Genomic DNA, 26,859 nt, shown 5'->3' on the forward strand with positions numbered 1-26,859 from the left:
CAACTCTTACACCAGTGCCATTGCCAGCACTACTCTGCTTTATAATTTGGGGATCTGTAGTTTCTAGACTCTCCCTTTTATTGAAAATATTGACTCAAATGTTTGAGGCACAAGTCCAGGAATTTTATTTCTTAGGGGAGACTTATGTTTCCATGAAGGGCCCAGTCATTTATCATCCTTCTCTCTTACTGGGCAGATTTTTAGTTTGCTGTTCACTCTTTCACTGTTGCAACTTCCTGCCATGCTCATCCAAGGTCTTGCTTCCTCTCCCTTCACAGATGCTGAATTCTGAGCAGCTGAGTAACTGAACTCTGATAGCAGAGCATCAGCTCACTCAGTACCTGTCACTCTGCTTCTCCATTTCTCCTTTGATTCTGATATTTGTTTATTTCTTGTGAGATTAGTAGGGGCTTTTAAAGGCCTCTTGTTTTATCTAACATTCCTAAGACTTTGCAGCCAGAAGTTTTTCATCTTATCGACATGTAATCTTTCTGGATAAAAAGGTACAGTTAGGGCCCTGTGTGATAGCATTGTGACTAAATCCTTACCTTGCATTGGCTGGGATCCCACATTGCTGCTGGTTCGTGTCTCAGATGCTCCACTCCCCATCCAGCTCCCTGCTTGTGGCCTTGGAAGGCAGTAGAGGACGGCCCAAAACCTTGGGATCCTGCACCCGTGTGGGAGACCTAAAAGAAGCTCCTCACTTCTGGCTTTGGATCAGCTCGCTTCTGGCTGTTGCAAGTCACATAGAGAGTGAACCAGTGGATGGAAGATCTTTCTGTCTCTCCTCTCTGTATAATCTGCCTTTCCAAAAAATATATATAAATCTTTTTTTCATGCTAATTACGATTGATCAGGGTGGGAAGAATCGAGGGTTAGGGATAAGGGGGTGAAATCATAAATTCCAATTTGCTATTTCTTCTTGTTTCTGAAGGAAAGGGGAAACAAGGGAGAAGCCACACCCAGCTTTTCAAATGTCCCAGCATCCAGAGATGGGGAACTGCCACCCAATATCAACTCAGTGTCCCAGTGTCTGCATGTTCCAAGCGTTCTGCCCAAGTGGTTCTGAAATGCTGTTGATTTCACCAATGCAAGGATGATGCAGCCCTCCCAATGTCCATTGGCTGACAGTTAACCTCAAGCCTCCATTCACTCAGATTATTGCAGTCATGATTTGGCTGGTAGATATCCAATTTGCTCTGTCCTCCTTCCTCTGTTATGGTATCGAATGGGTTACCAAATTCTCCAAGTGCATCTGGGTCTGTGTCCAAGGCTCTGTCCTTTTCACTGATGAAAGCATATTCTTGCAGGTGAGTCCCGGGACCTGGGCCAGGTGACCCTAGTTCCACCAAATTCCCTGCCTCTGGTGCTCACGAACCCAGCTTCCCCCCTCGCAGATGGGCCCAAATTTTATTTTTCAATAAAAATAAATAAATCTTTCTTTAAGAGGTACAGATAGCAAATTTACTGTAAGTAGCAGAAAAAAATTGTCTTGCACATTTTTGCATAACTTATATGGAATTTTTGTTGTTGTTGCCATCCCTGTAGATGGTCCCCAGGATCCCTCTCATATATCAGGAACCAAAATGACCTAATAGAAAATAAGGCTTCTGCAGCTGGGACACCTGGGTTAAAACTCTTCTCTAGGTGTGAATATGAAAGACTTATTTTAGTTCTTTGCGATTTCATTTCCCCATTTTAAAATTTTTTTCAATTTCCATTATGTTTGAAAAACAAAAAGATAGAATAATGGACAGAGAAAGATGGATTCCATTGGCTACTTCTCTTACTTCTCTTCCCAAATATTCACAGCAACCTTGGCCCAGAACTCCATCAGGTGCTTCCATTTGGGTGAGAGGGCCCCCAATACTGGAGCCATCACTTCGTGCTTCCTCAGACACCCATTAGCAAAGCTCTTTGAGGAGCAGAGGAGCTAGGGCTTAACGCCGTAAAATGTGGGTTGTGGGCATCTCAGCTGGAAACTTAACCACTATGCCAAATGCCTGTCCATTCCTTATTTCTAAGTGGATATAATAATGACATATGCCTCACAAAGCAGTGGTGAAAATAATAAGGATTGATACATGTTAGCATTATCTGATCCATGGAGCATGCCATTTTGGTATTGGTTGTTATTATCTTTTTTTAAGATTTGTTTTAAAAGCTGAGTTAGAGAGGCATTCCATCCTCTAATTCATGCTCCAAATTGTTACAATGGAGTCAGGAGCCAAAAGCTCCATCTGGGTCTCCCACATGGTTACCAAGACCCAAATACTTGGTTGTCTTCTGCTGCTTTCTCAGGTACATTAGCAGCCTGGTCTCAAACTAGCACTCATGGACTGCTGGCATGGCAGGCAGCAGCTCAACTCGTAGCACCACAACACCAGTCCCAGCTCATCCTCTGCTTTATTGGCTCCTCTTCGATTTCTGTCAACTGATTATTTGCTGCATTCCTAAACATCATTATGTTTCTAGTAGCTTTTAGTTAATTTTCTTAGATTTGGGGGCAACATGCTGATAATGTGTGCAAACAGTGCTAGTGGTGCCCCTTTTGCAGTGTTTACGTATACATGTAATTCCTTTGTCTGTAATACCATATGAGATACTACAGGGAAAGGTCTAGTTGTTTTCTACTGAGCATTGTTGCAGGTTTTTGGCAGCAGAGGTTGATTTGCTATGTTTAGGTATATGCTATCAATATTAAGAAAATGTCAATTATTTTTTTGTGTATCGGTTCTGTTTTTGTTATTCCCTGACAAACAGCATGCACTGAATTTTGACCAATACTTCTTTCAGAATCAGAAGCAGATTATATCCATCTAGAGGACTCTTACTAGATCCATACAGGTGATCAATTATATCATTAAATGTCCTCTCAGTAAACATCTGGTTACAGTTTATGAATCAATTAATGTATTGTTAAAGTTTCATTGATAACATTTTGTTAGGATACTGCATTAATAGTCCTTAATGAACTAGGCCTTTATTTCTTTCTCTTTTAAGATTTATTTATTTTATTTGACAGGGAGAGAGAGAGAAACTTTCATTTGCTTGTTCACTCCCAGACTGCCACAATGCTCAGAGCCGGAATAGACCAAAGTCAGAAGCTTCATCCAGGATTGCCAACATGAGTGGCAGGGCCCAGGTACTTGGACCATCTTTTGGTGCTTTCCCCAGGCCATTAACTGGGAGCTGGATGGAAAGTGGAGCAGCTGAATTATGAAAACCAGGACTCCACTCTATGCTCCCTACAACAAAACTCACTTCAGAAACAAGACACATTCAGGTTGAAAGCAAAGGGTTGTTAAAAAAAAAGGACCACGTAAATGGAAACCAAGTATAAGTAGATGCATCTATCCTGATGTTGGATAAAATAGTCTTTAAAAAAAAAACTTGAAAAGAGATAAGAACATTATATTTGAAAACAGTTTCAATACAGCAATAAATAACAATCACAAATACATACGCATTCAATGCTATTAGATCTAAAAAGAGAGATGGACTCCAATACAACACTACAGGGTGACTCTAACACCCCACTCTCATCAATGGACAGATCATCCACACAGATTCAATAAAGATCTATCAGAGTTGTCACACACTATTCAGTAAATGGACCTCACAGACATCTGTAGGGCATTTCACCAACAACAGCCAAGGACATTCTTCTCATCAACACTTGGACCATGTTCTTGGGTAGGACCACACTGGGCTATAAATCAAGTCTCAGCAAATTCAAAATGACTGAAATTATACCCTGTGTCTTCTCAGAACATAAAGGAATAAAACTAGAAATCAATAAGTAGAAGAGCATCAGAACATTGGAAAATACATGAAAATTAAACAGCATGGCCTTGAATGGTAATAAGTCATTAACAGAATTAAAAAGGAAATAAGAACTTTAAATAAAAATAAAAGGACAGCATCAAAATCTGAGGTATATAGCAAAAGCAGTAGTATAATGCAAATTTATAGCATTAAGGACTTGCATCAAAAAAGAAATGCTTTTAAAGGTACGACAGCTTTGCTCTGTGAAATCATGTTTTATGGTGGTTTGTGAATGGAACCTTTTTCCCTACTGAAGTGTTTGTTCAGATTGAAAAACTTCCCTGGACTTAGCTTTGGAAAATTACATTTTTCTAGAAAACATTTCAAATTTCTTCCTGTAGAACTCAGCAAAGTAGTCTTGCTGCCTGCTCTTTTATGACCCACCCTTATTTGACATTTTCTATTTTTTTCTTTATAAACAGTTTACCAGGAGCTTACTTTATTGCTCTCAGAAGTCAGATACTAACCAGTTGTCTCCAGTCTTACCCAGAACTAAAAGTGCTTCACACATGGTGAGGATGACAGCTGCCTGAACGTCACAAATATCCATGCTGCAGCCATGCTTCTTCAAGCACATGGCGGCTGTAGGGACACTGCACTGGCTGATTTATCTTGTAATGATTTGTATGGGAGAGAGGCGAAAAAGATGGCTACAACCTAAGGACCTGTCAACCTACTAGGCAACTTGTTTCTGCAGTCTCTTCTCATCTGAATACACAAAACGGATCTGCGAAGTTTAAATTCAGCTCAAGTTTTTAAAGATATCAAAACTGTGTCAAATCTAGGCTCTGTAAAACCTCACATCACTTAGAAAAAGAAAAATAATGATGATTAGGGGAAGACTGAAGGCTAAGAGTTTCATCATTTGATTTTTTTTCCCTTTGTGACTTATTTAGGTAGAATTCAGAGGAGCTGGGTGTCTCTGACACTGTGATTCTGGACATATGATACTTTTTAGTCACCCTCACAACAGAATTTTATTTGATGATCTTCAAAGTCTTCCAGCTCTAATAATTTAGTAAGCATTATTTTTGGACTATATTGCCCCCTGCTGGTACTTTGCTAAATTATATTTTCTAAAAACAGTATTTGGCTTGATCCTTTATTTTCTTTCCTTATTATTGCCCACTAATCTAATTTCCTACTCTACATCTAGAGGTCCTTGATTTTAAAAAAATATACTCTGTAATGTAGACTTTAAAATTTTGCTGTTCAGTGGAAAGTGTGATGGTTCTAATGGCTCATCATCTACCTCCAGCGCTGGGATGCAATACAGGCACCAGTTCGTGTCCTGGCTGCTCCACTTTCCATCCAGCTCCCTGCTTGTGGCCTGGGAAAGTAGAAGAGGAAGGCCTAAATCCTTGGAATCCAGCACCTGCATGGGAAACCTGGAAGAAACTTCTGAGTCCTGACTTCAAATTGGCTCAGCTCTAACCATTATGGCCATCTGGGGAGGGAACTAGTACATGAAAGATCTGTCTCTCCTTGTCTTTGTAAATCTACCTTTCTAGTAAGAATAAATAGATAAAACTTTTAAAAAAAGATTTTGCTGTCCTAGTTTCTTTGAAAGTTCTGTCGCTCCCTGATGGACTTTCATAATTTCCTATGGTTCAGTCAGTTTTCACTTTATGTGTTTGAGGGTAAACAGATTTATACAAGATTAAAATTATCTTAATAGTAAATTAATCAATGATTTACTTAACTTTCTCTATTCCTAATAATGTTTGTCTTATACTTTAGCTTATATTAATAGACCAACCTTTCTTAGGAGAAAATACACAGTGAATCTTTTTTTCTCCTTCACTTTAAGATTTGTATGTCCTTATGGCTTAAGTTTGTTCCTTATAAACATATTGACAGCTTATTCTTTTTTTTAAAGATTTGTTTATTTTTATTGGAAAGGCAGATATACATGGAGGAGGAGAGACAGAGAGGAAGATCTTCTGTCTGTTGATTCACTCCCCAAGCAGCCACAACAGCTGGAGCCGAGCTGACCAGAAGCCAGGAGCTAGGAGTTAGGAGCCTCCTCCGGTCCTCCCACGTGGGTGCAGGGTCCCAAGGCTTTCAGCTGTCCTTGACTGCTTTTCCAGGCCACAAGCAGGGAGCTGGATGGAAATCAGGACTACCAGGATATGAACTTGTGCCCATAGGGGATTCTGGTGCGTGCAAGGTGAGGGCTTTAGCTCCTAGGTTACCATGCTAGGCCCTGATGGTTTATTCTTTAATGAGTTGAATCCTTGGTCAAACACTCAAACCCAACTGTAAAGACAGGTGTTTAGCACAGTAGCTGAGGCACTAGGTAGCTTAGGATGCGTTTATCAAAATGCCTGCTTAGAGTTCTGGCTCTGCTTCTAATCCAGCTTCCTACTCATGTGCACCCTAGGAAGGCAGATGCTGGCCCAAGGGCTCCCTGGGTCCTCAACACCCATAGGAAAGTAAGTTGGAGTTCCTCTCTTGGCTTTGGCCTGATCCAGCTGACAGTTGTGGGCTCTCTGTCCTTTCAAGTAAAACCAAATTGTTTTAAAACACCATTCTAGTACTCCTTAGGCTTTTGCAACAATATGCTAATAAATCTTAGATTTGGGGCATACAGTACCAGGCCCAGCACATCCCTAGCCAGGCTTTGCTGGTATACACTATATGCTTGGCAGCAGAGTGGGTGGGGGCTGCGAACTACGTTGCAGCCTCCGTAGCACACACAAAGTGCTATACCTTCTTAGTGGTGGGAGAGCTACTCTTGCAAAATCAAAGGGTCCAGTATGGACAGCCAGTATTTTTAAAGGCAATTATTCAGTTCTCACTGTGGTGTTTCAAGCTTCTAAGCTTTCCTCAATCAGGGCCCTGAGGTTCACAAAATAGATCTTTGCTGAACATTGAAACTTCTAAAATGGTAACTTCTGCAACTGCCACGTTCAGCCAAAAGCTCAACTGTTTAAAATCTACAGGAGACAGATCTCCTTAAAAGTCCACTTGGAGTCTCCTAGGCCAAGTAGTTTATTATAAACAGTCCATTCAGGTGGGCACTGCTCTCCACACCCCCCACCCCAGTATCTGCATTACTGATCCTCCTGGAGAATTCCCCCAAGTTAGCACTTGTGTCTCAGATCTTCAACATCGCCCTCAAATTGAATAATACACTAGAACTCACAAACTAAGCTCTGTATTATGTATTTTAGAAAAAAAACATCATGAGAAAAACAGGAAGCAAAGTTATCAAGAGAAAGACACATGGCAAAGTTAGAGGAAGTTTTCATAAGCTTCTTCCAGTAGTCTCACAAAAGTGACTACAAACGTGATCCCTCCTATAACCATGTTATGGCGCTTTCCATCAGGGGAGCCTGCCTAATTGAGCTAGGAATCAAATTATTGGGGGTCAGTAATGTAGTTACCCTTTGCCTAACAAGTACTAAAAAGTGTAGAAAAGCAAGCAATCAACCTAAATCCTATTATTTGGACAAAAATTTGGGGCGCAACAAGCCACCCTTGTTGATAAGGAATGGTGGGGATATTCATGAAATCCAAGTTCCTGGACACTAGCCAAAAGCAAATCTTCTAAGCTGTTTGTAAGAAAAATAGGTCCAAGTCAACAGTGCAAGCTCTTCTCTGTAGATAATTCATAAAATTAGCAACTGCACTGGCAAGGTACTTTGCCAAGTACCCGCCAACACATCAACCTCTTTATCTCCTCCCACCCTCTAACTAACTCAGATCTCACTACTGGACTGCTTGTATTACATCTGAGTCCTCCAAAAAGCAGACATCAACATCAAGAAGGGATCCTCAACAACAGTTTATTAAGAGCAAGGCTGCTTAGGAGAAACAGGCAGAGAACTGGATGCTGACAGCAACAAGCCCACAGTGCGGACAGGATTCTGGGAGATTAAAAGAAGTTAGAAACCAAGGTTGGGTGAAAGCAACTCAGACATCAGTGCAGCTCTAAGGAAGTTTGGCCAGACCACCAGAGTCTTGCAGTCAATGTTCAGGAATCACATAGCCCGATCAGGACCAGCCATTGGTTGGCAGCAGCACTGATCAACAGCCAAAACTTAGGCTGGATCCCAGAGCCTGCTGGCTGAGTCTCCAGGCAACTACGCCTCCTCCTGCTGGAGATCTAAGATGCACTCCCATGGTTGCCACCATAGTGGTTATGGCTTTCAAAATGCACCTGAAAAAGATTTGTGGTCATATTATTTAGCACCAACAGTACATAATAATTTATAATAAAGAGCTTTTATTTAAAATAAATAAATAAAAAGCTAATTATGCATCCACCTCAAATACAACACTGATTAATAATGAAAATGCAAGTCACTTTTTCATTTCATAAACCAAATAACAGACTATTGCAATGAAGTCTGGGGAAATGACTTCCCCAACTCCCCGCCAAATGATTTCGTGAACTGGGAGCATCAACAAACACACAGAAAACTTGCATGTATCAGCACCAAGATAAGGCTAGCCAACGACTATGAAGCATCTAAACATTCACAACTCAGAGTGGTTCCTAAAATACACCAACTTAAAAAGGTTTCCCAGAAGATGAAGGGCAGAACAAATTGATCAATTACCCTAGCCGAGTGTTGGCAGTGAATACTTGGGCAAACGGATACTCTGTGGTGGACTGTGTCAGCAAGAGGATTCTGGAGATTTCAATGTGATTGGAGTGATGAGATCGGCAGCAATCCAGAACTGTTGAACTATCAAAACCACTTGAACAGGACCCTCGGAATATGCCCCACATCGGGCACCCTGAGATGGCTGGGAGGCTGGGTGTGGCTTCTGCCCTTATTATTCCCCTTCCCTCAGATAAAAGAAGGAAAAAAGATTGTAGAAACAATGGCCTCACTCACTTTCCACTAGCCCTTCACCCTTCGCACCATAATCAATTATATAAACTCCTTAAAAAAAAGCTTCCTAAAAATTTAATTACCTATAATTTGGGAACTTATAAATTATATCTATCTATATATAGATATCTATATCTGTGTGTTAAAACTGAAAGAATACCTTACTAAATACTATGTAACATGATTGATTGCCACTTTATTTCTTTTTAATTAAGGTTGCCTTTGTAAGTAACAATGGCTGCCACGAATTGAAACACAACATGAAGCCAACAAGATCAAGATTTCTGCTCTCTGCTAAGCTTTGACTAGAAAGCTGGTCTCACTGTCGTTCTCCAGCTGTTTTTCCACCAGTATGTTTCTAACACATATGAAACGGTTCTAAGTCAGTTCATTCCCAGTCTACGCAGCAAGGCTCTGCTATGCATGGACTTTATGACATGCTGGCACAAATAACAAAGCTGCTTAAAATGTACAAAGAAAATAAAATATTTAATGTAAAAAAAGATGTCTGTTTAAAAAATGAGATCAGTACCATTTTAATGTAGAAGATGCCATTTTTATTTACACACTAATAAAAAAATATTAAATCCAACTAGATATAATACATTTGGCACAAATCCTATAGATTTGCAGCCAACTCTATGTGGAAGACTGGTTAGGTGGAATAGATTACATAATGAGGGTATCAAATAATGTGAAATTGACACTTGAATCACTATTATCTTTTTGTTTCTAAACATCAAAACAAAGTCTACTGTGGTAGGACAAAAACCCAGCAACACGAACAAGCTGTGCTAACTCTTGATAACTGCTTGGTTATAATTTTCAAAACCCACAGAATTTTCATTTTTAAAGTCTATTTTAGTAAGTCTCATAATCCAATGTTGCTTTTCCATTATATCTATAAGAAATAATAATGAAGCTTAACATACATAACCACAATCCTCAGATTTTACTGAAAATGTCTAAATTCTTCGGTGTGCATATTTTTCTCCCACTTTTACCTTGCAATGACTTTGCTAATCCCTTCCATATCTGTATTTTTCACTGCAACATGAGCTTCTGCCCAGTAAATGAGAAAATGTAAAACTGGTTTCCACTAAGGGTTTTGGGCGCCTGCAAGTCTGGTTCATCCCCAAAGGATGCATATTCTGAAGTGACCTTTTAACTAGGGACCGTCTAACCCCTTGGAGGGGTTACAGAGTGGATCAACAGTGCTCTGTTGAATGCTTGCAGACCAATGCTAAACTGCAACAAAAAGGAAACTACACAGGGATTTTAAACTTCTCTGAGCTTTGCATTCTGTTGGTTGGTCCTTGAGAGGAATCTGAACCATAAACATCTCACACAATCAAATTACACGGTAACCTCACCGAAATGGCAATTTAAGTCTCTAAATATAAGTACTTGTTGAAAAATTAAAGGGTTACCAGCTTGCATGTCCACCATTTCCTAAGGATTTAGTCAAAACAGAAAATAAGTCTTCTCAAAAACTGCTATGGTCAGTCCAGCCTGTGTTTTGAGAATAACATGGTTTTGTGTTTTAGTAAAAAGAAGTTTGCAGATCTCCTACAATGGAATACTTTTTGTTTTTAAAACTAAATGAGTATACTGGCTAAAACCCTTTGTGCACATCTCAAGGCATGTGTGGGGATGTGTGCTTGGTGTAGGAAGAGTTCATGAGGAAAGAAACACTTATCTTTTAAGAGGCCTAGCCTGTCAAGAGCAAACAATAGTAATGTAACCTGCTTATTCAATATATAATCATTAAATACCAGCTTTTGCTTAGAGACAATGTTATGCTACAAAGTATTTTAATATCAGTAACAATATACACTATGAAGTGCACTTCTATTACAAATTAGCATGGTGACATACAGATGGACTGGAAGCTAACTCTCTCCACCCACCCACCCCCAAAAAAACTTACATGAGCAACAGCTACAACATTAAATTCATAAATAGCAAAATCATGAAATAAAGTATATACAATTGATAAGTTCAACTTTGAACAAATAGTGCATTTGGGAAAGACAGGAAATGTATTATATTACCTAACATCTGAACGGTAGAAAGGGAGATACTGATAATTCTCTGAAAACCTTCTGGACTTTCTCCCACATAGTATTCCCTTAAACATACATTCTTTAAAAGAGTGATGTAAGCAAAACTATTCCCCTTTTAAACGCCTTGTTTTGACTTTGCCTCATGGGGCACAACTGGCTGCAGAATGGCAAACAAGAGAGGAGGCGCTTTACACTCAAACCTCGGACAAGAGAACTAGCAACTTCAGAGTTGGCATATGCAAAGTGTTTGAATCAGATATTTTCTGACATAAACACCCACCCAAAAAGTGTTCACCTTGGTCCCAACTTTTTAGATGACTGGCAAATTAGCTTATTAAAAAACTATTCTTTGAATACCATGTATTTTGTGGCATAGTAATAAATCTGAGCTTTTCTGCTAGAAAACTTATTGGACTATCACAAGGGAAATTATGCACAACTCAGATTGTATAAAACTGACTTCTGTGGATCCCAGAAAATAAACATTTGGTTCTAAACATTAATGTTATAATGCTCCAATACCATGCACACAGGTCAACATAATTGAGAACAGATAGGATACGCTCATCTGTATTTCTTTTAAAAATCAAAAGTAAAATGTACAGTAACGTTGGAAACTATTCTAGTGCAGCACTGATTGATAAAATATTAGAGAAAATTATTTTGTACTGCATCAAATAAAGTTGGAAGGCAAACCTGTTACAGTATTTGATCACCAGGAACTGATTGATATCGGAATGCACAAAAATTTTTATAAAAGACCTAAAACCCCTTCTTTCAGTCAAGCCTACCCCTCTGCCATTCACTGAATCAAGCTGTGACCCTTCCAATAACCAAAGTTAACATTCAGAAATATATAGGATAAATTCATTTACTCTCTTGTATTTAAAGGCTATTTCTTACAAAATTTCAATTACCAAAGTCCTTCTACTAAATGGAAAAGAAACCAAATAAAACAGTAGTGTTTCATTTGGTATTGAAGAACCTAGTAATATCCCTTTAGGAAACACATGCTTTGGTGCTTAAAATTTCAACAAAATCAAAACTGCTTGACATGCAATGGCTAATTATGGTACACCACAGAGAACAGGGGACTGGATGCGTGTAGACCTGCTCACGTGACGCCCTGAGGCATCCGCCTTTCACTCAGGCCAACAACAGCCTCCCTTCATCTTGAATGGTCTTCGTCACCGTCTCCCCAATGCCCCATTTTCAAAATAGTCTGATTAACAATCTTGTCTGGAGATAGAGTCAATTTAATAAGATTTTTTATGATACATATTGTGTAGATCATCTAATTTTGAAGCACTGTCATCTGGTGGAGTTTCACTTGAACTTGCAAGGTCTCCATTTTCATGCGCATCAGTTACTGTCTTGTTATACTCTGAAAGAAAGGAAAATGAAAAGGATAACTTTTCGCTTTTAAAGATATTTAGCTAATCCTTTTGCTGTATAAAAAAATAAAAGAAACATTTACTGTCTACTGTAAATGGATATAAGGCAAAATGGACAGGGCTTAGATTAATTAAATTAGCAGTTATATGCAAATATCAACAAAGTAGAAAACACAAACAATGACTTAGTAATACACTACGATGAAAACTTTGATCTCACTGATTCCTCTAAAAGATCACAGGAACCACCAAGACCCACCAAATCATTACTCTTTGTGAAAGAAAATGCTAGACTCTTCCTTCAAACATATAAAACACAGCAAAGGAACAAAAAGGTAACACGTCCTGACTCTGAAAACAATTTTAATATGACAGTCTAAAGTCTTACTCAGATGCACCCACTGAACTATGAAACAACTTCCATTAAGATATAGACACACATTAAGATTTCAGAGTCCAGGATCCAGCATGGTAGCCTAGCAGTTAAAGTCCTCGCTTTGCACACGCTGGGATCCAGTATGGGTACTGGTTCTAATCCCGGTGGCCCCCACTTCCCATCCAGCTCCCTGTTTATATGCTGGGAAAACAGTAGAGGAGTGCCCAAAGCCATGGGACTCTGCATCCGCATGGGGGACCCAGAAGAGGCTATGGATCCTTGGCTTTGGATCGGCGTAGCTCTGACCAGTGCAACCACTTGGGGAGTGAAACATTGCACGGCAAATCTTCCTCTCTGTCTCTCCTCCTCTCTGTATATCTGACTTTCCAATAAAAATAAAATAAAGAAAAAAAAAATTTCAGTGTCCAGAAAATTTGAGTTTTACTTATTTCCTAAGGATCATATGGTTTGTAACTGGTAATACACCTAACAGTGCAGGATGAATCCAGAAGAATATGAATGTTAATTGAATGTAGGTAAAATGACCAGTGCACAAGTAAGGAAAACTTGTTCGTTCCTTTGGTTTCCCCCTTCTGAAAGCAGCATTAACTGAAGAACAACTAGGCCTTCACATTTTAAAAACTCATCAAATAATGTGCCTATAATAATTCAGGGACACTTACCTTGTTGTAACACTTTGGTATCTCCACTTGCATCTTTAGAGCTAGCACCAGGATGGCCGCCTCCCTCTAACTCATCAAGGTACAAACGGTAACGATGTCCACTCTCATCTTCATACTCTACATTTTCATCATCGGAATCTACTTCAGGAGCCACATAAACTACTTCAAATTCAATCTCTCCTCTCTAACACAGGAAACAAAAACGAGCAAGTTAAGTTACCATTAATGGAATAAAGAAAAAGATGACTCCAATCCTTAGGAAGGAGAATGAGAGGTGAGGAAAATTTCAGATAAAATTCCTTTCTAGGCAAGAAGCAATGAAATTCCAGAATCCTAACAGGTAGAAGGGCCCTGGAAGGCCATGATGTCCAGGCTACCACAGGAGTCCTCTCACAAGCAATGCTAACTGCACTAGCTCTTTCTACCAACCACAATATTTTTGTTAACAGATCTAAGATCTTTTTTTTATTACATTTCATTTTATGACATCATTTCATAGGCTCTGGGGTTCCCCCAACCCCTCCCCGTACCCTCCCCCCTTGGTGAATTCCTCCACCTTGTTGCAGTACTACAGTTCAAATCCAGTCATGTTCTTTCATTGCAAGCATGTACCATGAAGAGAGTCCAGCATCTTATTGTCCAGATAAATTCAACAGTTTCTTGGGGAGACCATCTCTGGTCTAAAAGCAGAGCTGGCAGAATATCGTCCCAACCAATTAAAAGCCATAACATAACATCAACAACAGTTTATAACAGTATGGAGTTAATTGACATGGTATTGAGTGACTGAAATTTTAGAAAATGCAAGTTCTTAACCACATTCTGTGACTACTTCACTGACATTTCAATTTTAGTTTATACATAACCAGCTGCTATACCCCTTAAAATGGCTATAGGGTACTATTCAGCTTTCTCATGTCTATTTTCATGTTTGTATTTAGCAGTTTATTGTATTGAAGCATAATTTTTACTGAATTTGGCAGATTTTAGAATAGTCCAAACTGGCTTATAACTTTAACAAGACATAAGTCAACAGTTGAGGCACAGAACAGTTTTAGGAGGGGTGTGCAGAGAAACCTTCAATTCCCCAGTGAGGAGTAACTTATTTTAATTTCCTACCTAGTAAGGTATATGTGAGTCCAAGCTGACCGTTTCCTGTCTGGTTCTAGGATTTCCTTGTTGTTTTCTGTCTATCTATTCTATTTTTGCTGTTGTTTTGTGTTTTGGGGGGTGCTCTGGAGCCACCCTGATGGTCACCGCAGGAGAGAATGGGGATCCAAAGTTGGAACTATGTAAGGACCAGAGAAAGCTCCTCTCCCTAGTCCCGAAGGGAGTTGACTGTTCTCCTGTTTCTGCAGACTGCTCAGGGCTCCTGGCTGTTGTTCCGATGACCTTGGATCCTGTGAGGAAGGATTTGGGCTTCTTCCATCCCATGTGGGAAACTGAAATGGGAGTGGGTGACCTCAGAGTTCTCAGCCTCTGAAGGCACTCCAATTCCCCATGGTCTCCTTGGCTGTTGGGATGTAGTCCTTGGTGCCCGTACTGATAGTCCTTGGTGAGGATCCGGGAGTCTCCAGGGTTGGAATACAAGCCTTCTCCTGTCTACCTGCTCCACTCTGGGTTCGCCCCCCCACAAAAGATCTAAAAATCTTAAAAAGGATATTTTCAATCCTCACAATAACTCTACTCTCGTTTCTTTCACAAGAATAAGAAACCTGAGTGAATCTTAGAGCAAGCAGGTTAATTTTCCCAATATGAAACGCAATTATTCAGAAATTTGGCAATTTGGCTCCAACTTGCTCTTTCTACTATGCTTAATCAAATGTATAGTAGCTATATTGTTATTGTTAGGTTACAACTATTTTATTCTTAAAAATTTTAAGCTATAATTGTCACCTAATAAGAGACTATAATTGCTACATATAAATCTGATGTCTGTAACTATGAAAATTATGGCTTATCTTTGCTCAAAAAAAAGTGTGTCATTTCTGACTGCTATTCACCAGGCTTCTTTTCCTTGGAAGTTTAAGGTTATATCTCGGAGTTTTAATATGCGCTTACTGTTTCTTTAAAACTACCCTCCTTGTTGCTCCTCCTCCACGCTGTCATTCCTCCCACTCCTGCGCTAACAGATGACAGCCAATTTGGCTATGAAAATACTACTTTAGAAGGCTAAAGTAGCATTTTTTAAAATCTCTTTTTATCAGATAGTGCCCTAAAAACACCGCTTTGGAAAACAGATGGATAATGCAGGGGTCTCTGACCATGTTTTCAAAGACACAATTAGATCTGTGGCTAGCTCTCATGGAGGCAAGGAGTTCTGGCTTCATATGAGAAAGAACTTTGTACAAGCCAACACTGTGGGATCAGCATTGTGGCGGAGCAGGTTAACCATCACATGGGACACCTCATCCCATAATGCAATACAAGTTCCAATCTCAGATTCTCCTCTTCTGATCCAGCTTCCTCTTAATGTGCCTGGGAAGGCAGGGGATGATGGCCACCCATGTGAGACCTGGAGAGAGTCCCTAGCTCCTAACCTTAGCCTTTCTCACTCTGTCTGGCTGCTATACTTTCAAATAAATAAATAATTCTTAAAAAAAAAAAAAGCAGCACTGTACAGTAACAGAATGGACTGTTTGGTCATCAGCAAATACCCTTTTAAATGCTATTATTTAAGTAGAAACATGTAGATTTATATATCATGTAAGCTGAATCAATGCGTTATACATTCATTTTCTTCAATTTGCTCCTCAAGGGTAAAGTCATTTTCTGAGTACTTTATATGTACTAACAAACAATGCCCGCAGCTCTCTTTCATTACTTATACACACAGCGATACTAAGGCACAAACTACTTAAGAAATTTGCTCCATTACATGGCCATACAAGAGTAAACAAAATGATCCTTTTCAAAGACCATTTCAAAGATGACGAAATGTCATCTATAAAAGTCTCAAATAAAAGAAAACAAATATCCATCATGAAACCTATACACTTTACTATTAAGAAACTTCACAGGAGAATATAAAGGACTTAGATGAGTCAGAAATAACCAACCGATGGATGTAACTTTAATTATACAGAGGGGACTCACCTGTTGGGAAAGAATGGTTACAGCTTCTTTATGCTTTGTGTCCCTTAGGTTAACGCCGTTGACAGCCAAAATAGCATCTCCTACATGCAGCCCTCCACATCTATCAGCAGGTTGCCCTGGATGGATCTCTGAGATGAGGATTGGAACTCCATGTTCTTTCCCACCCTAACAACAATAAAAGGTAGTTAATTAGTTAACTGTTTACAAAGTTTATTCAGATTATCTTAGAGATAAAATGTTTTCCTAAGAGTTTCAATAAGCCCCTATACTATCTATTTACATGCTAGATGAAATTTTATTGCTATTTAGGTAATAACAGATACATTATTAAAAGTATCAGAACTGTATGTGCTTTTCTAAAACACATTCCAGAGGGAAAAACAACTATATAATATATATTGAAAAACCCAACAAACCCTACAATTGGCTAAGTTCTAAAACATAAATTAAAATATTTATGTGTGTTTAATTCATAGTACTACCATATTTCATCAAACTTAAATCATTATGAATGACAAGACCAATTATTTTATGTAAGAAAGAATAATACTTAAGATGAACCTCAGTTACAGAGATGTTAAGGCATGAAAAAAGATGCAATGTAGAACTGAAGAAATAAAGTGTAAGTCACCCATCACTTCCAAGCTTGTGTCATAATTTCCTGTGTTTATGTATGTATGCTTTCTTTACCCTACTAGAATTTCTGCTCTTTGAGTACAGCATATTGACAGGTAAACTCATGCAGTAACTAAACATTAGCAAATGAAATTTGCTTCTTTAAAGCACTGAGAGTACAAAAAAAAAATCACTCCAAATGTATGGATTTTGTAATTGATGCTATTAGGAACACTAGCCAAGACAACCATTTGCAACAACATTAAATGTAGGAAAGAATACATCTGGGACTGGTGTTGTGACATGGCTAGTCAAGTCACTGCCCAACACCAGTAGCCCACATGGATGCCTGCTGGTTTGTGCCCGACTTCCCTTCCTTTGATACAGCTCCATGCTAAAGGCCAGGAAAAAGCAGTGAGGATTCCCAGCTCCCTGGCCTCTTCTACCCATGTGAGATACCTGGCTGTTGCAGCCACCTAGGTAGTTAACAAGTGGATGGAAGACCTCTCTCTTTTTCTCTAACTCTGACTTTGCAAAAAAAAAGTTTTTTTTAATATATACATTTGAGTCCAAGAGCCAATAAAACCAGACAAAAATGAGACAAGAGAACAGAACCCATAGAAAGAGGAACAATACAATCTGGAGTCATTTGCCATACATGGAAACAGTCATACATATTTCCAAAGGTTTCTAGAGCCATCACAGTATTTGGTGTAGAACTGCACACTCTCAGCCACAAAAATCATTTGGAACTATGTTTTATAAAAGTACACATAACACACAAACAAAAATATTTATATGTAAGTAGTGAGCTCATCATACTCTACTTAACTATTCAGAAAATCAACCAGGAATACGTTTCTACCCAATAATGTACCATAAAGCATGACTATAATAGATAAGTATAGAAAAGGAATCTGGAAGCACTACTTCTTACTGTAATTGAAATGCCAAGGCCTTCATGATCTTCTTTCAAGAGGAGAACTTTCCTAATTGGACCAACACCTTGACTTTTCTTTAAGGAATCTTGATCCTTAAGGGGTAAAAACAAGTAAGTTAGTATCACTTAACATACCAAATAAAGTCATGCTATACTACATACTTTTAGAAGTCTTCACAGATTTGCAGGTATAGAGACATAATAAAGTGTTAAGAAAGTAACTAACATAAAATTTAGAAGATTAAAACAATTATTTTAATATATTAAAGCATATTGACAATTGTATTATCCTTTTGCCATGTTTTTAATATTCATAAATCCCTTTCAAACTGTAGGATATCAAACACAAATTATTGCCAGGAACTGATGAGAAGTATCCTCCAAAAACAAAAGGTAGTAAATGCCTATCTCTGCTGGGAAATATTTGCAAGGTATACAACCATTTAATCTGATTCATAGAACTGAAAACTGAATTTCCAACTGGATTATGAATTACTATTAAATTATTTTGTTCCAGTAATATCAATTCTTTACTGCGATCTTCATTTTTTTCTTTACAAAATTCTTTCCTATTCATCAGATTAAACAAATCAAGTCTCTCCTAGTTTTAAAAACACCGGCCACATGTAACTAGCAAACAAAACAAAATATCCTTCAATAACCTACTATTTCTGTACTGGTGTCTCTCTTTGCCAAATACCCATACATAATTTATCTTCATCATATCTACTTTCTTGTTGCCCACACTTAGTACTTTGATAATTTTAACTAGTAGATACTGTTTGCCAGCCTTCCTTGAAAACTCCTGTATGACTTTCATAAGAGCTTATATCATCTCAAGCTCCTTCTAATGCTTCACTTCATAGTCTTCATCCTTGGAGAAGTTCCCCTGTGTGAGTTCATCAATTTCATGGTTTCAATTATGGCACATGGATGATTTCCCTAATATTTCTTCCCTCTTGAATTCTAGAACCATACATCCAACTTGTTCTATCTTGGATGTCCTATTGGCACTTCAATACTATAAATGTAAAACTTATTTCATTACCATTATCCCCAAAACATCCTTTTTCTCTATCAATAAATGCCAGATATGTTAGTGACCCACAACACAAACCTGTATCTCCCTTCTCATTTAATCAGAAAAGTCCAGTTACAAATCAAGTCCCCCTGCTTCTGATTCTCTCAACTCTGTCCTTGTTCTCAAATGTCTCGTCCTACTTTTATTACTTCCTCTTTGTATTACCAGAGTATCTCAAACTCAGTTAGTCTTCTCCCAATATATACTCTTCATAATACAAAGTGCCTGTTAAAATTGAGAATCCTCCCAGCCTACACAAAATTATGCCACATGATTCAAAATTCAAAATGAAAATTTATTTTAAAAAATTGTGAATCTTATTAGGACCACTATTTTATTTAAAAGTCTCCCTATTAGCAGGTACATATTAAAATAGCTTTATTGATTACTAAATAACCTGTCATCTGGCCATGCCTACAACTACAAGTTCATACTTTGCCACTTCCATAGGTAAGCTTTTATCACTCCAAAACACTTAACACAAACCATTTTCTCCCCTAACATCTCCACTCCCAAGTCTATAGAAGCTACAAGTTAATGTGGAGAAAACAGGGCAGGGGCATATTCCTTTTTTTAAATCAATTTTTAAGCATACATCAATTTTATTTTCTTAGATGATGTTTAACATTATTGATCAGAATGGGCTGGGAAAAATGTGTATGATCTTTGTTTTCAAATTTTCTATTTCTCCTTTCTCATCAATTTTCTTAGAATAACCTTTGCAGAGATAAAAAAATTATTTTCCTATTTAAGGCCATACTCTATTTGGTGATAACATATGTGAGTCACTATCAGATTTAGACAGGCTTTCATACGTTAAGGTTTGTATTATATCAAGCAGCTACTGTAACAAAACTTAATAAAGATTTTATTGAAATAAAAAGGAAAGTTTCTGAAACAACAGTGGTTCCATAAATAGGCAGTGAGGCACAGATCTAAAATTCCATCTGAATCCAAACAGAAGCGATTGTTAATTCAGATTCTACATTTGGATTTAGTTACCAAAATCCATTTAAAGAACTACTGGTAAGAGCGTTGCCACTTAATATAGCCACAAAAATCTCAAGTAAGCTTAAGAAAAATTAAGACCACCCAAATCCAATCCAGGAAAACTAGGAAATGATTCAAAACAATCCTATTAGTATTTGCTAGCAATGAATGGCTCAGAAATCTCATCCAAATCACATTTTAAATAATCTAAGCCCCACTTACATTTTTAAAATAAAGATCTCAAATACTTCTAAAATAAAAGAAAGGACATGTGCATAAAGAATGAAGGTTGAGTGGGAACCAGCAGCAAAACACACATACGTGGCCTGGTGGTGCCTGCATGGGTCGTTTCAAGTCATTGCGTCCTCTACAGGCTCTGATAACAGTTTTGTGACGATGCAAATGTATTTCAGCTTCTAACTGATTCCAAAGTTTATCATGGGCAGGTCCCTTCATATCTCGTCCTAGTAACTGTATCTGCTGGACCCTTCATAATGGGAAAGGAATTCATGCAGTTAGTTTTCCATTATCACAGAGATAAGTAAGAGAAGTAACGAATGAGTACTTTAGCTTAAATCTCAATTAGCAATGAAACAAATTCTTAACTTTCTGCTATCTCTTAGGTTTACAAAGATACAAAGCATGTTGAAAAAAAAAAAACAGTTAACTTCAAGGAAAAATCAGCCTAGAACACTTTTGTTTTCTTAAAAAATGAGTGACAATTCCTTTAGTGATATACATCTAGTGGCTAAAGTCCTTCTCTGGCATGTGACAGGATCTTTAAAAAAGGGAAAGAGATTTAACTCCAAGAAAACCCTTTTAAGGACAATTTCTTTTCACAAATGGTTACTTTAACCCACATTAAGTTCTTCCTTTTTTTTTTTTTTTTAAGATTTACTTTATTTTTATTGGAAAGCCAGATATACAGAGAGGAGGAGAGATAGAGAGGAAGATCTTCTATCTGTTAATTCACTCCCAAGTGACCACAATGGCTGGAGTTGAGCCAATCTGAAGCCATGAACCAGGAGCTTCTTCTAGGTCTCCCACACTGGTGCAGGGTACCAAGGTTTTGGGCCACCCTCAACTGCTTTCCCAGGCCACAAGCAGGGAGCTGGATGGGAAGCGGGGCTGTTGGGATTAGAACCGGCACCCATATTGGGATCCCAGTGCATGCAAGGTGAGGACTTTAGCTGCTAGGCTACTGTGCTGGGCTGGGCCCATTTAATTCACATAAGTTCTTAAAGTTACATTACAACAATGGGAATAAAATGATTTAGTACCAATAATAAATCACCAAGGTTTGTATATAATCTCCTTGACAAAACTAAAGCAACTGAACATCTGGCCATTATTCTGATAAAATAACTGACATTAATTACTTCCAACATATTTCCTAGAGAGGCAGCAAAGATGAGGTATCACAGACCACAGAAGCTCTGCTGCATATGGACTCATCCTTTGTAATCTATCAAGGCAGGAAATGACTGAAAATGCTGTGGATCACATTTCACAGTGTGTTACTTTGTATGTACTGACATCGTGCTTAAAAAGCACAACTAAATCTGTAAAATGTGAAGAAATTTTTAAATGTTCATGGAAAGGGCCTGGTGCAATGGCTCAACAGCTAAATCATCAACTTATAAGGGCCAGGATGCTGCCATATGCGAATCAGCTTATGTCTTGGCTACTCCACTTCCCATCCAGCTCTCTGCTTGTGGCCTAGGAAAGTAGAAGAGGAGGCCCACAGCCTTGGGACCCTGCACCTACATGGGAAATTTGGAAGAAATCTCCTAGCTCTTGGCTTCAGCTTGGCTCAGCTTCAGTCACCGCAGCCACATGGGGAGTGAATCAGAAGATGAAGATCTTTTTGTTTTCCTTCTTTCTGTAAATCTGATTTGCCTTTCCAATAAAAATAAGTAGATCTTTAAAATGAAGTCTTTGTAGAATTCTTTTGCAATACACATTTCCCTTGATCTTTTTGAAGACCCCTGGTATAATACTGCTGACATTAATTTTTTTTAAGATTTTATTTTTTACTGCAAAGTCAGATATATAGAGAGAGGAGAGACAGAGAGAGAAGATCTTCCATCTGATGATTCACTCCTCAAGTGAGCGCAACAGCCGGAGCTGAGCCAATCTGAAGCCAGGACCTGGAACCTCTTCCTCTAGGTCTCCCAAGTGGGTGCAGGGTCCCAAGGCTTTGGAGTGTCCTCCACTACTTTCCCAGGCCACAAGCAGGGAGCTGGATGGGAAGTGGGGCTGCCGGGATTAGAACTGGTCACCATATGGGATTCTGGTGCATGCAAGGTAAGGACTTTAGCTGCTAGGCCATCGTGCCAGGCCCTGCTGACATTAATTTAACATTAAGCGATAAGCATGTGTAAAATACATTTAAAGGTAAAGATTAAAGTTTTATATATATATATATACAAACACACATTCAGTATCACCTAGGAGTAAAAACATTCCCATTTTACACACCTTCCTGCTAGTTCCTTATCCAAATACTTGGCAGCCAGTCTTGCTCCATAAACTTCAGCCTGGAGGACAGCTATGTGTCTGCGAAGCGCCTCATTCTCTTTTCTCAACAATTTCACTTCAGCTTCAAGTTGAGCTTCTTTCACTTTTTCTTTTTTGTTTGCTTCAAGCTCTCTTTCCTATTATTAGTTTTTTAAAAAATTATATTTTAGTGAAAATAAATTTAAAGTAAGCCATGTTCCTTAAAACACACAGATGCATCGTCTATGAGTCTAACACATAACATGAAAAAATGCTCTAAAAACTGCCACTTCATTAAATGTATTCATAAGGTAGACAGACAAGTGTGGGTCTGCTTTATTTATTTATTTTTTGCTTGAACTAAATATGTTGGATTATTTCTAGAGAATGCCATGTGTGCCATCAAATTGACTATATTAAGAGAAGCAGTCTTCTCGAAGCACATGCTAAATAGGCTAACAAATGTGACTTTTATGGAGAGCTGAAGTTGTTGCTTACTTTATAAAACTTACTTTACAACCAGAAGAAAAAAACAGTCTCTCTGGTGATTATTTTCAAATCTATAATAAACTTTGATGCAATAACCCAATATGCAAATTAAAATCATTAACTTAGAGATACATTTTATAACTAATTTATCCTAGGGTCTTGCAACAATTTTCCAGTGCTTAAATTAAAAAAGACATTCTAGTTTTACGGGAAACACTTCAGAGTTACAGAGAACTTCTAGTAACAACTGCAGTTAAGACATTTTCACATGTAACATTTCCATGGCTAATGCAATCTGTTGTGTAGATAATCACTAAATTGTTATTTCTGGTCATCTATCTGTACGTTCAAGTGCATGCAGAAGTGTTTTTTGAGGAAAACACTGGCTTGCCTTGCCTCCTGAGAAACTGGGTAGGCATCCATTCTCTCATAAGATGCCATTTGATGCTCCACTGATTTCGCTAAATCCATATACGAGTTTATAAGTAACAGCCAGAGACCATAGCCTCAAGGTCATGGCCATCAAGTTTTTATCACATATGCAAGAAAAAAAATGTTCAGTTTACCTTAAAAATATAAAATACGGTATCTGTTCCTCTAGGTCAAAGGGTATCAATGTAAATGCTTTTAGAACACAAGCTCAGAATAGACAAGCAGGTACAAAACAAAGTGGAATGCAAAATGAAGTTACAAAGCTGCCCAAATGCTGGCAAATCCAGACTCACACACACAGATTTGTGTGGCCAAGGACAACACCATGAGAATGGAATACAGTCCCCAACAGACATCTTCAGAGCTGTTTTTGGTCAGGAAAACCACCTAAACACTTTAAACTTGCACTTACACTGAGTTAACTCATTGAATTAAAGAATCTCTAAATCCTAGGACAACACAGTGTAATTATTCTTTAAAATGTGGAATATAATGTTCACTAAATCATGTACCATTTATAAGACCGTGAATTTAAAAATTCTTCATTTTAAAGATATGGCAAATAGTAATTTTCTATTGTATAAGCACTTAAAACTAATTTAACTAATTATTTCCATTTTTATTCTGGATATTGAAAGGCTAAGAAACAAATTTAAGCAAACCATCAGCTGGTCTTGGGGGCATATTTTGGTACTAATTTAACTGCCTGCTTTGGTCAGTTTTAACGAACATTAAATAATGATATATTCAAATACAAAACAGTGAGTGCCATTATATATTTAAAAATATATATTTGAAACATATCAACATACAAGTTAAAATCAATGACAACTACCAAAGCTGGATATACTTATCATTTCATTAACAGAACATATCATTAGCAGGGTGTTTCAACTTCTGTAATATTCTGTTTTCCATTATTCAAGGACTTATAGAGTCATAGGGTTAAAAACAACCTTAATTTTAGAAGTTTGGAATTTATAAAACAGGTCCCATATGCTCCACACTCAGCTTCACTTATTACTAGCGTTTTATGTTAGTTTGTCACAGTAAGCCACACTCAGCTTTCCCTAATTTTTAAAAAAAGATATATTCATGTGAAAGGCTGAGTAATAGAAAGGGACAGATAGAAATCTTTCAACCAATGGTTCAATGCCCAAATGGCTGCAACTACTGGGGTTGAGCTAAGCTGAAGCCAAGCGCATAGAATTTCATCTAGGTTTTATGTGATCTGACAGGGGCCCAAGCACGTGGGTCATTTTCTGCTGCATTACCAGCTAAATTAGCAGTGTGATCAGAAGTAGAGCAGTCAGGACTCAAGCCAGTGTTCACAGGGATGGTCACACTGCAAGTAGTGACTTAACCTGCAGTTGGCCCCTTACTTTATTTTTTCTTTTTATGCAAATACCTTCTATTTCTTAGGTATTCTTTTCAAAGGCTATATATATAACAAAATAATTTAGAATTCTCTTTTTGCAACAATTTTCGAGTTATTAAAATCTATTTTATTTCTGAATCTTCTACTTAAAAGGGGAGATAGCAGTTCCAAAGGAAAGCACAATTTGGCTAACATGAACAAATTTGTTTTTTTTAAAATGATGTTTATTGAGAATGTTACCGTTTCAGAAAAAGCATTCACAGAAGACCAAGATTTCTTTACTTTATGGGACAAAGAGATCTTACTTTGAGGATTATGCCCAGTTTTCTTTAGTGAATTATTTCTATTAGTAATATCTGTGAAACAGATTATGCTACCCCATTATTTTAACGATTCAATAAATCTGATAGTTTTGAGCTTGAAATTCACAGATGTTAAGAACAGGATTAAGAAAATTAAATTTTCTTAAAATTAATCATGTCCATATTTACAGAAAAAAAAAATCTTTTGTTTCTCCTTAACTTGATAACAGCCAAGCTACTCATGCTGTACTTAGATATCCACAGTGATTTTTCTAAAGAAACTCCTGAGACAAACTAGAACCTCATAAGGTCAGACAGGTGGGAAAATATTAAAAATTTGTAAGTAACTATTTTCTAAAACTATTTCAGGCAAAACACTCCAAAGCTCATTTGTCTTAAAGGCCACACATTTATTTTCAAACCTTAAAAAACTGGAATACATGCAGAGGAAGAAAAAAACCAACATGCACATTCTTTTTCTTGGAATGGATTCAAATAGAAAATAAGAAGGTTAAAAATTAGACTTGCTTAATATAGCTTTAATAGTAAATATTACTCTTGAGAGGTAAATTCTGAGTAAAATATGAGGCTCAGAAATTGTCAAAAATAATTGCTTTGCACAAACGAAAGGAAAATGATAAACTACATGCAGTGAGAAAAGAGCAATGGGCCAGCTGCCCACTGAGCTTCTCATTACATAGTCATCACCATCATCAACATGTTCTTCCAAGAGTGACAACACGTAAGACGCAAGAAGAAAACACTAAGAACACTTCAGCATGACATATTAAAGCAAAAACACAAATAACATACTTACCAGCTCCTCCACAGAGGGGACAGACTTAAGATATAAGAAAAAAGTTTTATAGTTAGAAAACCATCAAACACATAAATTTATCTAATGGTATAATCACGACAAAGATATTTCCAATCTGTTGAATAATATTTGGGCAAAAATCCACCAAATACATGCTTGTAAATCTGCAAGCAATCATAACTATATGCTATGAGGTTTAAATGTTTTATCAAAACTATTTATATAATTGGCTTGGTGTTCGTTCCACTCCACCACCCTGTTTCAAACCTAACATTGAAACTTCAGCAAAATTGTTTGTTCATGAAAGAGTGAAATGTTCCTCAATGTTTACATCAAACATCTCTAGGAACCATATATGGTCTATTACTTCAGTTAAATAAAACATTACTAACCTAGAATTGCAGAATTCCAGAGTTTAAGAGAACTTAGCTAAATGAACATGCTCATTCTAATTAATGTTAACATGTCAATATTAGAAAATACTCAAATGAAATTATCTAAAAAACGACTAAAATTCAAAAATATATCTACTCTCTTCCTATCAATACCATCTCATGTTCTGCCTCTCCTGAGCTGAGTGTCCCTGCTGTGTCCCCATGACATTAACAAAATGTCCGGCATATAGCATGTACTCGATACACAGAAAACTGGATTGAAATGAGGTTAATTTGTTGTTGTTGTTGTTCTTTAAATATTTATACTAATTCAGAGTGGTAAATTCATACAACAAAATAATGTCAGACCCAGTACAGTAGCCTAGCAGCTAAAGTCCTCCCTTCTCATGCACTGTGATCCCGTGGGGTGCCAGTTGGTATCCTAGTGGCTACACTTCCCATCCAGTTCCCTGCTTGTGGCCTGTGAATGCAGTAGAGAACAGCCCAAAGCCTTGGGACCCTGCACCCTCGAGAGAAACCTGGAAGAAGCTCCTGGCTTCAGATTGGCTCAGGCCACTTGGGGAGTAAACTAATGGATGAAAGATATTTCTCTGTTTCTCCTTTTTTTAAAAATCTGACTTTGTGATAAAGA

The 26,859-nt window shown here is 37.8% G+C and overlaps 1 protein-coding gene across 2 annotated transcripts in view; it reads right to left on the reverse strand.

The window, feature by feature from the left end:
• Window positions 1–9,214: 9,214 nt before the first annotated feature.
• Window positions 9,215–26,859, reverse strand: part of GOPC (golgi associated PDZ and coiled-coil motif containing) — a 44,874-nt gene continuing 27,229 nt past the window's right edge. Inside the window, exons 3-9 of one of the 2 annotated variants that reach the window (XM_040965577.1) lie at window positions 25,834–25,857; window positions 22,398–22,573; window positions 20,238–20,403; window positions 17,843–17,938; window positions 16,291–16,455; window positions 13,195–13,378; window positions 9,215–12,125 (exon numbers count right to left, since the gene is read on the reverse strand). In XM_040965577.1, coding sequence (XP_040821511.1) covers window positions 11,998–12,125; window positions 13,195–13,378; window positions 16,291–16,455; window positions 17,843–17,938; window positions 20,238–20,403; window positions 22,398–22,573; window positions 25,834–25,857 — 939 coding nt within the window. In that variant the 3' untranslated portion in view covers window positions 9,215–11,997. The remainder of the gene's footprint in view (window positions 12,126–13,194; window positions 13,379–16,290; window positions 16,456–17,842; window positions 17,939–20,237; window positions 20,404–22,397; window positions 22,574–25,833; window positions 25,858–26,859) is intronic. The other variant, XM_040965579.1, reaches the window with a different exon arrangement.

The sequence above is a fragment of the Ochotona curzoniae genome, unplaced genomic scaffold, assembly GCF_017591425.1.
Source record: "Ochotona curzoniae isolate NIBS_2020 unplaced genomic scaffold, NIBS_Ocur_1.0 scaffold_3890, whole genome shotgun sequence".
NCBI lineage: Eukaryota > Metazoa > Chordata > Mammalia > Lagomorpha > Ochotonidae > Ochotona > Ochotona curzoniae.